The sequence below is a fragment of the Strongylocentrotus purpuratus genome, unplaced genomic scaffold (assembly GCF_000002235.5).
Source record: "Strongylocentrotus purpuratus isolate Spur 01 unplaced genomic scaffold, Spur_5.0 spur5_scaffold_6, whole genome shotgun sequence".
Lineage (NCBI taxonomy): Eukaryota > Metazoa > Echinodermata > Echinoidea > Camarodonta > Strongylocentrotidae > Strongylocentrotus > Strongylocentrotus purpuratus.
Window position 1 is genome coordinate 39,169,827 of NW_022145612.1, and position 13,707 is coordinate 39,183,533.

The following is a 13,707-nucleotide window of genomic DNA, read 5'->3' on the forward strand; positions in this document are numbered from 1 at the left end:
GGCATCAAAACGGGGGGGGGGGGGGGGGAGAGAAAAAGAAAGTGAGGGAAAGTAAAGTGAAGGCAAAGAAAACAAGAAATAGAAACTTCTTACTTTAGCATGTCAAGATTTTTTAAACAGTTTGTTCAGTGTTGAGCCGCCAGTGTACTATACAGCATATAAAATATATCTTTTATTGCTAATGCCACCTCACTCTACCCCCCCCCCCCTCCTTCCCTCTCTATCACTGTCTCCTTCTCTCTCTCCTTCTCTCTCTCTCTCTCTCTCTCTCTCTCTCTCTCTCTCTCTCTCTCTCTCTCTCTCAAACTATACTAAACAATTTCAGTCGATAACAATACATAGTATCTGACCAATGGACTGTGTAAAACTTGATTCTGTCTAACCAGTGTAGGTGTCATTTTATTTTGCCAAAAAATATACCAATAATAACCACAGAACAAGAAAATATAACAAATAAAAAGCAACTAATACATGCATACCAATATTCAAATAATTCAAACTGAACCGTTGTGAAAGAAAGCAATCGAAAAGAGATTTGAGCACAAAAAATTAAAAGAAGCGAGCTACATTTCTAATAGCTCTTCACAATATACATGTAGTACTTTTTAATAGTTCAAAATTTCAAAAAATTTAAAAATATAAGACCTTGAGGAGATGGGTTGAAATGCAGGTTAATCATACATGAACATAAAATGTAACACATTTTCTGAACAAACATGCCGAGGTGAAGATCTCAGTATCGCTCTTTGCACATGTTTCTCAAGTCAGTACTGCTATTAGATAAGTCTTAAATTCCATAATGTCTAAACAAAAAATTGTTTTTAACAATTGTAAAGCATAATTGGGTAACAAAAAGCCAAACAATCTCAAACAGGGTACTCAATCATGTGGCTATACACTGAGGAACAAATAGAACATGGAGATGAAGATATAGAGGATGAATATTTACATATACTCGTAACCTGCAACACACTTCAAGTTTTAAAATTGGACTTACTTGGGACCTGTATGTGTCATCATATACATGCAGGATTTAGGAGATTCTAAGTGACAGGATTGAACAAATTGTTGAAGCTTTAATACCTTCATTATATACTCAACATTTCATTGTACTTTCTACAATGTGCACAATAATTCATACCATAAAAACACAAAGGTAAAATCACCAATTAAATCCAAATTACAACATAATAATATTACAATATCTCTGGAATGAAAATCATAAAGTGTACATGTAAATAAAAATCTAAGTTTGCTACATTTGTTCTTGTTTTAAGACATGTTTATAAACACTATAATTATAGTCATATTTCAATTTCAGTCTGCATGAATTCCTCTTTGCAGTTGTATTGCTAACTACATAGACAAATAACAACATAGACAAACCATAAAAACATGTATAATTCATGTTGCCCACATGACATACAATAATCTCTCTTTTTTAAAAAAAGTTCTACATCTGAAGATTAATGTACATGTATCACTTTACTTTTCTTACCAATACACATAATTCATCATAAAATCATTACATCCCCCCCCCCCCTCTCTCTCTCTCTCTCTCTCTCTCTCTCTGTCTCTCTCTTAAACACACACAAAAACAGATCCTTAAAAATATTGTCCATTCACTAAGCTAGAAGGGTATTAACTCTGTGTTTACATACATGAATTAATGCCCTTCTGGCTCTCAGCAGATGATACACTGAGAGATTGTTTGCTTTTCAACAAAAACAATATCAATTTTAAAATACATCCTAGGTTATTCCTTGTTACCTTTCAATTAACAATAAACAACATAATTATATTAAAAAACAATGCACAATAATAAAGTATCCTTTGTGCGCTCTATAATGATTGACAAAATACCAGTGATCCAGACTAAGTATTGTTTCTTGATGTTCAGATTCATTTTGCGTGTGTGTGAGGTGTGTGTGTGGGAGGGGGGGGGGGTCTGCATGCTAAACAGGCATGTCTTAAGATTTGTTACATTATGCCTACATACATGTACTCTTTGTAATACATCATGCACAAAGACATGTTTGCAAGATGGTATTATCATAACATACAATATACCAGTTGAATGTACTTACAATCTGTGCATGGGCAGATAAAGCTTTCAGCTAACTGCAAAGTACCATAGTACAACATTATGTATTTGATTTGAATATATCCGAACTGATCTATTAATACCTCGTCAACAAAATAATCTGTGCAGTTCTTCCACAAGGCAAATCTTCCATTTGTTCAATTCGGCTCTATTTGATACCTCAAGCACAGAAAAAGATAATATGAATTATACGACAGGAATAGTGAGCTAGTTCATTCTGGAGATTTCCAACGCTCAAAAAAGAAAACATTTGCCCACAAGACCCATGATTAGACATAACTCTTTTTCAAGAAAGAAGTATTTACATGAGAAGATTTCACTAGCTCGTATAATATATAATGATGCAATTTCAAATAAAATAAGGTCTTGTGGCACTCTTTCATAGATTTCTTGCACTCATCACCTGATATTCAAAGTTATCAATAAACATGATTGATATTTACTTCATCAAATGATGTAAGCAGATGAAAAAAAGCAAAATACTTAGTACTAATCTTTTGTAACATTTTAAATCCATTCTTTATTGGTACTTTTTTTTTTTCTTCGACGTCAACCGAGATCAGAAAATATAATCCTATGTGATCAATCTAATCTATGATAAAGTTTGATATTAGAAATTGAATATCGATATTGACCGTTTTCGACTTGATGAATTTAAAGCACCGTTAGCAAAACATATGATTTTCAAGAAGTGAGTGGTTTTACCAGTCCTGAAATGTGCAATACCCTACGTTGTCACTCATCAGGTTGAATCATAATTCTGGTACGAAAAATATAGAATTTTCATCTATTTTGTCGGCTAAATTAGCCGACTGCCATGAAAACAAAATATTAAAAGTAAACAATTAAAATTGCACCAACATATTCAAAATTACTTATCAAACTCTGACTTGTGTGTTTCAAAGTAAATCATCAGAAAACAGGAGGATTTGGTGATTTTGGTCATTGTTTCATGCTCATATTTAGTCCATGCAATTTTGAAACCTTTGGTGATGTTTAACAGGACACTTTTCCTCTCATTTTTCCACTTGATATATTTCTGCAACTAAACTACATTTACAAAACCCTTTCAATTGGCCCCTATCCAAAGCCACAACCATGCATTTTCAAACACAGGAATATTAATTCATCTAATGCAGACAAAATGCCATGCCTGTGCTGTTTTGCAGTATAAGTAGTGAATGCACCAACTTGAAATAAATAAATAAGTTAATGATGTATGTATAATGTGCCGAAACTTAAAAACAGTGCTCATATGAATAAACAACGACCCTATATCACACATTGACCAAAGAGTTCTTGTTTTTCCTTTTCACACCAAATGCATAATGAGGGCCATTAATATAAATGCAAATATGACATTTAGATTGCAAATTATCTAAAAAATGACTTTAAGTAGTGGAAATAAAAGTAGAATAAAGCCGTGTGTGAAAGGTTGACAAATGTCTAGGAAGCCTACAAGTAGAACATTCAATTGGTGTAAAAGGAAGAAGAAAAGAAAAAAAGAGAAGTTGGATCCGTGAAAAAACTTCCTCATGAACTGTTCATTTATTATCTACAGAGGATGTATGTGTGTATGTGTATGTACGTGGATAACCATGAACTTTTAGCTGTACAATGATACCTCTACACACACAAGAATCATACAGAGTGATCAAATGAGACAAATCAGACCCAGAGCTTTGGACACAAAAAAGAAACGGAACAGATTTTGTTCATACAATATCTTGACAAAGGCTACAAGAACCAGCACATTTTGTATAGCCTAGACGAAAGCAAATTCACTTATTTGTTAAAATAATACTTATTTTTCATCTTTTTCTACCGTTTGTTACCTTTATATTTCTGCATTGCATCATACTTTGTTTTGTGACAGTCATAAAAGTAGACATCGATCTTTCACATCATATCATAATGTATATCAAAATAGACTTGGCTAGTACAATATCACTCTGAGATAAACAAACACATTGTTCACATAAACATAGACACCATCTGTGCACTATGGCTAACCAAAATGGACGCATCCAGCCTTCCTCGATTTGTGAAGATGGCGATGAGAGGAAGGAGTCTGCCTAACCTTGGTCGCTGGCCGCTTAGTACAGACGCTTTTCAAACCTGTAAGTAATAAGAGAAGAATGTAGCACGAGGATTAAGACCAGGGGGGTGTTTCACAAAACTTGTCATTAGTGACAAATGACAGTTTTTGTTATAAGCTACTGAAATCCTTACTTCTGATTGGTTATCAACAGATTTGTCACTGATTTTTGTCATTTGTCATTGGAAAAAGGCTTTGTGAAACAGGTCCCAGATATCAAAATGTTATTTATTAGAACTATGTTACACCATTGTTCCCATAAATATTAAAAACAGACAGGACAGTCCATCAGTGAAAAGATAAAGCATTAAAAGGAAGAAGAAAAAAAATCTGAAAAAATATACAGAACACATAATTGATAACAAGTCCATAGCTTCCTCAAATCATTTAATTTTGATTCCTGAACTTTTCAAAGAAAATATAAAAAGTTACAGAGTATATGTATCCTGTTTGATATTTCTTATGGAAGTTGCAAATAACCTAGCCGTAAAAAGAAATCAGAGACAACTTACGAGTGAAGACTGTGAACACCGCCCTCTACTTGAGCTGAAGGTGACCTTCTCTCAAAGCGAACTTCGCCAGAATACATCTTTTCTCTGGGAGAGAGATTGGATGATAGGAGATAAAGAGTAAATATCTGATCACATGGATTGTCTCTCCCTTATCGATCTCAAGAATAATGATTTCACAGAGATAGAGAAAGAGCTAATAAATGTTCTCTACGCTTCCTTTGGTACTGTACACATGAGTGAACAGAGACAAAATTACAATTTTTGTAAACATAATTCCCCCCCCCCCCCCGAACTCTGGATTAACGGCATCGTGTGATCATGTGATATGGTGTAATATTGAAGCCCTACAAAAGTTGCGCTTCAAAATGATCAAGTGGTGTCTCAAAAAAGTAAAAATCTTTGAGTGACTGGTTTTACCATACTCGTTTTCCCCAATAGACTGTAGTGTTATGAAAAAAATATCTTGATATTCAGACATGCGATCAGCTTGTAAAAGTCATGGGGTTCCTGACTGACCTACAGGTTTATAATTATCATTGCAGCATGAGCTAAATCCAGGATTATGTTTCACCCAATCCCTTTAAGCAGATGTTTTCAACCCATTGACTACTGAATTCCCTGATTTCCATAGGAGCCACCACGATCCCCAAGGTAATTGGTTAATTTTATACTTCAAGATAAATAAGCTCAACAAATTGTGATCCGTTTGTTGCCATACAAATGATTAAATGAAATCTTTATTAAACTGACAGATGTTTTGTATATTATCTGTTTACTGCTCTTACCTTAGAACGGTGAGGCTTAGTGCTCCAATGTCTTGGCAGCCATGTTGGATTCCTGCAATGAGATATGGCACAAACTTGTGGATAGAACCCTTGTCCACGATGGACCCTGAAACACCCTGGGCAACCTTCAGCTTGTCACGCTCACTGAAACAAAGAACACAGAATTAATCATAATAATCTGTTCTTGTAAAGTGCACAACACATTATAATATAACGTCCCTATGCGCGTCCAAAGAGGTTTAGCTCTAGGAGTCGTTATCAGCACACAGTGCATTTCAAGGAATAATCCTACAAGGTATCCATTTACCTCACCTAATTGAAGTGTGGCAAATGTAGATTAACGTCTTGCCAAAGGATGTTAGTGTTGTGGCAGGGATTCGAACCACGAACATTGTGGCTCAGTCTGTAGACTTATCAACTGGATCATAACACCTCTACATTGATTAATAATAACATTTATAATAAGAATATCAAACATTTCAATCACTGCATCCCATATCAACTGAAGAAGAGAAATGATAATTTCCATTGCATTTTAAAGAAAAAGAAGAAGATTTGGCTCCAATTTTGTCCTCAGATACCATGATTCAAACTCAAACAATATGTTCAGCATTCCAAACCATACAAAGATATTTTCATAATCAAGAGCTACTTTCCATCTTCACATACTTCTTTCATAGACAGGGATACCAGTTCCTTTCATCTAATGAGCTCATATGTACTGAACAATATAAAGCCGGATTATGGGGAGGTACCAGGGCCTAAAATCAGGCTACAGGCTACAGCCTAAAAAATGACATCCCTTTGTAGAGTTTCGAAGGCAAACTGCCCTAATGCCTCAGTCACACCTTTGTGTATTTTGCTTGCGCATTGCTGCGTATTTATGGTAAGCCGTTTTAACATTTATTCCTATTTCTTGAAGAATTACCATTGCTTTACAACAGAAAATCTCCTCGATATCAAGAAATAGGAATAAATGTTAAAACGGCTTGCCATAAATACGCAGCAATATGCAAGCCAAATACCCAAAGGTGTGGCTGAGGCAAAAGCTCACATCTCCTTTTTATTTTGTGGCCTACCTGAAGTATCTCTTGGCAGAGGACTGGTTCTTCTCCATGGCATCCAACGATCCCATGCCACGGTACTTCTTGAGTCGGACTCCATCAGAGAAGAAGTATTCTCCAGGAGCTTCAGTGGTTCCCGCCAGAAGGCTTCCCATCATCACTGAATAACACAAAGTGGACAAAGGATTCAGGTAATTAGCCAAATGGAGAGAAGAAGAAGAAGCAAATGGCATAAGAGGATCCCATTCTACTGTACTTTGAGTTGGACCCTATCAGAGAACAAGAATTCTCCAGGAAAAGTCAATTCCCTGGTTGCTTTATACATGTAGTTACACAAGCATACACACGGTTTCTTAGCAGTCAGGTAAAACAGTTATTGAACATCTTTCACACAAATACTACAAAATCTATGACTCTTGTTGCAGTACAATGCTGATCCACACCATATTTCATGAAAAATGATTTAAAGGCAATACACTACCTACAAACTTATTCAGTAAATGAAATAGAGACAAGTTCTGTAAAAACACTCACCTGAGGAAGCGCCCAGTGAAAGAGCCTTTGTGATGTGACCGACCGTCGTGATGCCTCCGTCGGCAATGATAGGTACCCCACAGCTCCTGGCATACTGGGCTACTCTGTACACTGCTGTGCCTTGGGGACGACCAACAGCCATTACTGGAAAGCAGAACAAAAACAATAAAATAACTGATTTAGTTGATAATTCATCATCCTGCCAAGTAAAAAAAAAAGAGTTCTTTTACTGCTTTGCCTGCTGAGAACTACAGGGGCATCGACTAGCAGCCCTTCTCACTCACTCTCAGCAGGCAATCTTTATGTTTATTTTAAGTACAGGTATCTACATTGTAAGTACACAATATATATATACACACATGCCAACATTTACTTTACTGCGACAAAAAAGCAATTAACAAAAAAAACGAAAACAGGTCATAGTGCAAAAGGTTATTAAACCATAAAAGGACTGATACACTGTCTAAAAAAATAAATAATGAATTTTTAAGATAAATAAACAAAAATATCGGTTGGGCCATATTGTACACAGACATACATTTTGATTACCGGTATTCAAATGTATCTTAAGGATCGTAATCTCTTTCGGTTTTACTGAGTGCAAAGAAGACATAAAAGTTGCAGCACATATACAAGAACCATGCATATTCATTAGCAATAGCATGCAACGAAAGTAAGATAATAATGGTGCTGCCAAAATATGATTACTTTCCATAACAACATATAGAACAAACTAGATGGAATTCGACTGCGCGCAGTCGAAAATGATGCCTCCGTCATAGAGCAATTTTACAAACCGAAACGGAAAATTTTTTCAAATTCAAGTTCAATTGTAATCCATTAACATGTTCTCAGAATATCGTGATTACAAGCAATTTCTCATATACATATATGACCCTTTGATCTTTGACCTCATGACCCTAAAATCTACTCAGTTCATTGGCTCTGCAAGATTTCCTGAGTTAAATAGTAATCCATCTGTCAGTTCTAATGAGAATGCGTCCACAAGCTATTTTTGCATACATAATGAGCCCATGACCTTTGATCTTATGAACCATTCATTGGCTCTGCAAGATACATAAATGATCTAAGTTTGGCAGGAATCCATCAATCTGTTCTAATGATAATACGATCACAAGCTATTTTTGCATACATAATGAGCCGCATGACCTTGACCTTTACCTCATGACCCCAAAATCTAATCAGTTCATCAGCTCTGCAAGTAACATACATGACCTAAGTTTGGCAGGAATCCATCAATCGGTTCTTGAGATAAGGCGATCACGAGCTGTTTTTGCATACACAATGTGCGCTGTGACCTTTGACCTCGTGACCCCAAAATCTAATCAGTTCATTGGCTTTGCAAGATACATACATGACCAAAGTTTGGCAGGAATCCATCAATCGGTTCTTCAGATAACGCGATCACAAGCTGTTTTTGCATACATAATGAGCCCTGTGACCTTTGACCTTTGACCTCGTGACCCCAAAATCTAATCAGTTCATCAGCTCTGCAAGATACATACATGACCAAAGTTTGGCAGGAATCCATCAATCGGTTGTTCAGATAACGCGATCACAAGCTGTTTTTGCATACATAATGAGCCCTGTGACCTTTGACCTTTGACCTCGTGACCCAAAATGTAATCAGATTGTTTTCCTATAGTGATACACACTATCACTAAGTTTGAAGTTTAAATCTCCAGTGGTTCTTGAGATATCATGATAACAATCTCAATGTATGGAATTTCATAAGTTGACCTCTGTGACCCTTGACCTTTGACATACGTGCTCCAAAATCTAATCAGATCGTCTTCCTATGGTGATACATACTATCCTTAAGTTTGAAGTTTAAATCTCAAATGGTTCTTGAGATATCGCGCTAACAAACTCAATACAAGGAATTTCATAAGTTGACCTCTGTGACCTGTGACCTTTGACCTACGTACTCCAAAATCTAATCAGATCGTCTTCCTATGGTGATAAATACTATTCCCGAGTCTTAAGTTTAAATCTTAAATGGTTCTTGAGATATTGTGATAACGGTCAAACGGGACGTACGGACGGACGGACGTACGGACGGACGGACGTACGGACGGACGGACGTACGGACGTACGGACGGACAACCCGAAAACATGATGCCTCCGGCACCACCTTCGGTGGCGGAGGCATAAAAAGTAAATTTGAGGAAAAGTTTGTATGAATGAATGAACAAAATGTGGAACATGCACATGTAGAATTTATCAGAAACACGTAAAAAACAACAAAATAATGATAACAACTTAATATAAACGTTCATTTCACTGTTATCTTCTTAATCTTATTGTGAAATTCACAGACGCAACTCATAAACAAGGAATGAATGTAAATAAATTTTAAAAAACTCACTTCTAAACAATACTATTGCTACTAAAAAATGAAAGTACATAAAAATTTCTTTCACTCTGTTCTATAAATATACTTCCCTAAACACTCTTTTTATTCTCTTTCTCACTCTTTCACTCTCTCCTACATGACCCTTCATAAAATCAATACAAGTTCAAAATCATTTTTCTTCTTGCTGTTGGTAGAGAACGATTTGCTTTGTTTGCATTACTGTGTTCAAAGAAAAGACATCTACTAAACACTTCTCTAAAATAAGTAAAATAGAAAAAAATAAGTAGAAAAGAATAATATACACAAAATAACAGATTCATGCACGTTGCAAAAGGCATTATGATCAGAACAAAAAATGAATGTACATGTACATGTACAAGAAAAAATCTACTTTCAAAACTAAATGACTGAAACACATCTTGGAGTTGAAGAACTACAAATTATATGACTTTTTTTAAAACAATAATTCCACCACTTTATCATATGTAGCCTAACCATAAAAGTGCAGTAAGAAAATCTGTAAAAGAGCCAGATGGAATTTTTGTTAAAGCCAAAGGATAGCCATACACTTGCCGGTTCAGACAATGATGAAAATGTAAAGCCATGCAACTCATAGGTTAAATGGTACAAAGGTTCAAATCTCCAAGACCGTAGCATGCGCATGGTCGTGTGATTTTTTTAAGCATGTGAAAAATTGATTGTCCCCATTTATGTTTTGTTTAAGAATGTCACAAATTATAGATTACATCTAATAAGTATTCAACACAGGCCCTAATTCAACCATAACATCAAATTCACAAGGGGTATGAATAATTTAGTTGTAACTGAATATATGCTTTTTTTGGTCCAATGTGGAGGTTTTGGAACAATGGTTAAAAGTTCACAGACTATGATTTGAATTTAAACCCCATTAAAGATCCAGGCCTTTATTATCAATATGGACAATTTCCAATGTAAAAAGCTGGAAACCCATTCATTATTAAAGGTATGGGCTCATGATTAAAATAAGGTTGGCATACATGTATGTACAAAGTGGTGTGTGACTAGTAACTAAGAAATCATGCACAACTGCTTTATATACATGATATGCATGAATGACATTCAACAAATTCATGACATAAATTTTACATTTATGCAGTGAACAAGCTCCAATTGGTATGTGGCAAGTCTACATGTATACAGACTGGAGCAATGCTTTGATTATCTACACATTGCACAACTCTTCCTGATGCTAAATGACCCTTGAATCACCCCCCCCCCCCCCCTCCCGGACCCCTTTTCATCATGTAACATCTCTTCTTACTTCCTTATTTCTTTTTCTGACCTACACCTAATGTTATTGAGGTTAACTTACATCTCAAGGTGATTCTTTTATAAACAATAATTATTTACCTCCAAAATTGTGAATACTTTATTTTCAATGCATCCTGAACTCGAGTACAGGAGATGACTACACAATATGCTTAATAGTAACTGTTACAGCTCCTGAAACAACCTAATAACAAATACTGCTTTGTAATCAACCTTTTGTTTAAATTGTAAGTCTCTGTTTAAATCACCCACAATTGTGATGAAATATGTTTCTCGGCTATTCTGATACTACATGAAACACCAAGAAAATTTGACCTACCAGTTTGTAAAATACGTCAGATATAAGCACTTAAAACTCCCTCCTTCCTAGGCTGTGAGCTTTGTATTTAATTAATGCAAGGATCAGGATTTCCAAGGGTCACAGCATCAGGTCAAAAGTTGTGCAATTGACCTCTAACCAGTGAGAATACAGTGTTTCAACCAAATGAACAGTTTTGGAACTTTGTTCAAAGAGCTATCAACTAATTTGTTATGTAATTGTATTTTTTTAACACAAGCGAAAACACTTTACAGGCCTGCAATACACCTAAATGAGTCAAACTCTCCTACATATAAGTGTTTAAGGAGGCAACCTTCCAAGCATGGTGCTTTTTTAACTAATTTATTTCAAAATATATTCTAATTTGAACAAGCAGCTTTTCAAGATAGCATTAAATTTTGTTCAAGTTTGGCATATTTTTTTCATTTTCTTAGATGAATTGCGGATCAAACCGTAATCACAATGAATATCATCTGCCAAGAGCCATAGGGGTTTTTAATCATTGCATTTTACCTTAGAAACGCCCTTCTGCTCTCAGCATATATGAGATACATGTACAGCCTTACACACAGAATTTTCAGATAGAAATCCATATTTTTTCACAGTTGGTGCATATTTTGAAAGGATTTACCATGAACAAACTTTGTGGTAGGTTTTGAATGACAACAGTGCTGAAAAAATGGGCCTGAAAGAGGGATTTGCTTGTTTTGAATATGGTGTACACATACATTTTTCACATTAATATTTTACAAATTCTTCTAAAGCCTTGCTCAGATAAGCAGTGGTAAACCAAGGCAGTTTCTTTTTTAATTATGAGGAAAATTGCAATAGGCTTCACATTTGCTTTCATGTAACACTGGAGCTATTCAAGTAAATACGCGTAGGACTTTTCTTTCGCACACTTGTCATTCATTTACATTTTTTTTTTTAACGCAGCATTTTTTTCCAAAACTGTGCATTTGGCTTGGATTGCAGCACGGTCTATGACATAGCATATACAAAACAGAAAAAGCAAGAGGGTGTTTTAACAACTACTGTGTAGCGGAGGCAACAGACTTACAGGTAGACGTTAAGTCACCCTCCGGCCTACAGGGCCTACTACTAGGAGCTCGTGCTGCCCGTGCTGGTCACGCAACGAAGAATTCCGTGACAGATTTGTTTAAGATTGTGTTAGCGTAAAAGACGATCGGTTAAAAGAGGAAGAAATTGATTGAAGAAAGGATTAGGGGAAAATATTAGGGAGTTATGAAAAGAAGAGTTAGTCAACATTGAATCAACACAATGTCATTAATCTATTAAACATGAATGTTTTAGTCGGTAGAAGTTAGTGAAGGAATCAATCTAAAACTGTCAATGGCATGACTAGTAGGACAGGTTCTGATGTATTCTTGAGTGACAACATGTAAAGAAATAAAAAGGACTATGTCTCTACCTCTAAGTTTGTTGCCTTTGGCAGAAAGCACTTTAATTTGATATTCAATGCAGCTTGCATCCATATTAATATATTAAGACAAAAATGATCCATGCAATAAAAAAAGGAAGATTCTTTTACTTTGAAATGAAAAATGAGATGAAAATTACTGTTAATTCTAAGAAAATTTCATTCCAAAAAAGGTCTTCCAAGTTTCAAAGACATTTAAAAAATGAGGAATGTAACATGAAGACTATGCTGCATTTTTATTCATCTACATGTTATTACTACATGTGCAGGATCAAACAAATGTTCATAGGGTGACTTGACACCTGACATTTGCTCCAGCAGCAATTGCCCCCAAGGCTTATTTCATCTTAGATGCAGGGTGAGGGTTGCAATCGGATTTTAGGTTCGGACTAGAATAAGCGTTTGGTCTAGAGTTAAAGTATTAGTGAGGATAAAGGTTGCGGAGCATTCGTTGCTGGAGCATGTGCCATAGAACTGTACGTATTATTAAAATGAAGGACAAGTTTACAATTTCAATGATTCTCAACCTCTACGACGTGCAACCTCCTGTTGTACACCCGTTTCACACCCTTTCATCCTGAAATCCTTCAACAGCGGAACATATTCTCAAACACTTATCTGACTGGAGTTCATTACTAGGCTCTCTCACTTTTACAAAAGCAAAATACGCTTGGACAAGCAACATCCCATGATCAAAATGCCCATTGTATCTAAAGTATCTATAAATGTCATCATCATCATTTATTGAAGTCAGCCTTTTTCCTCTTATGAGGGGTTACTGATTTTGTTACCATGATGACACTCCCTCCCTCCACTTCTTCTCGTCTCAAGGATTCCCTTATTGGCCCAACTTGTTTAGACCAACCTTACTGCTTTCTTTCTGTCTTCCTTTCCCTCTTCTGCCATCCAGTTCAACACTATGCTAAAAGTCATATACATCATGCTCTATACTATATTTACTTAAAAGAAATTGTTGTTTGCTGTGAATCTACAAGGACTATGAAAACTATGAGAATAATTATGTTCAAATGACTTTGAAAAGTAGAATCACCTCTAAATAAACATAACTATCCTGCAGAAATATCTCAAATCGAAAGCCTAAACGGCCCACGTGACTGACAAAGCAATGAATTATAAGAGCAAAGATAGACAAAATATGAAA

At 35.6% G+C, this 13,707-nt stretch overlaps 1 protein-coding gene across 3 annotated transcripts in view; it reads right to left on the reverse strand.

The window, feature by feature from the left end:
* Positions 1-368: 368 nt before the first annotated feature.
* LOC115919533 (inosine-5'-monophosphate dehydrogenase 1b-like) overlaps positions 369-13,707 on the reverse strand; it is a 42,102-nt gene continuing 28,763 nt past the window's right edge. For 2 of the 3 annotated variants that reach the window (XM_030973603.1, XM_030973602.1), the window contains 5 exons: positions 7,098-7,241; positions 6,579-6,723; positions 5,500-5,643; positions 4,715-4,798; positions 369-4,222 (listed from right to left, as the gene is read on the reverse strand). In XM_030973603.1, coding sequence (XP_030829463.1) covers positions 4,201-4,222; positions 4,715-4,798; positions 5,500-5,643; positions 6,579-6,723; positions 7,098-7,241 — 539 coding nt within the window. In that variant the 3' untranslated portion in view covers positions 369-4,200. Of the gene's footprint in view, positions 4,223-4,710; positions 4,799-5,499; positions 5,644-6,578; positions 6,724-7,097; positions 7,242-13,707 lie in introns of those variants that run through there. The other variant, XM_030973604.1, reaches the window with a different exon arrangement.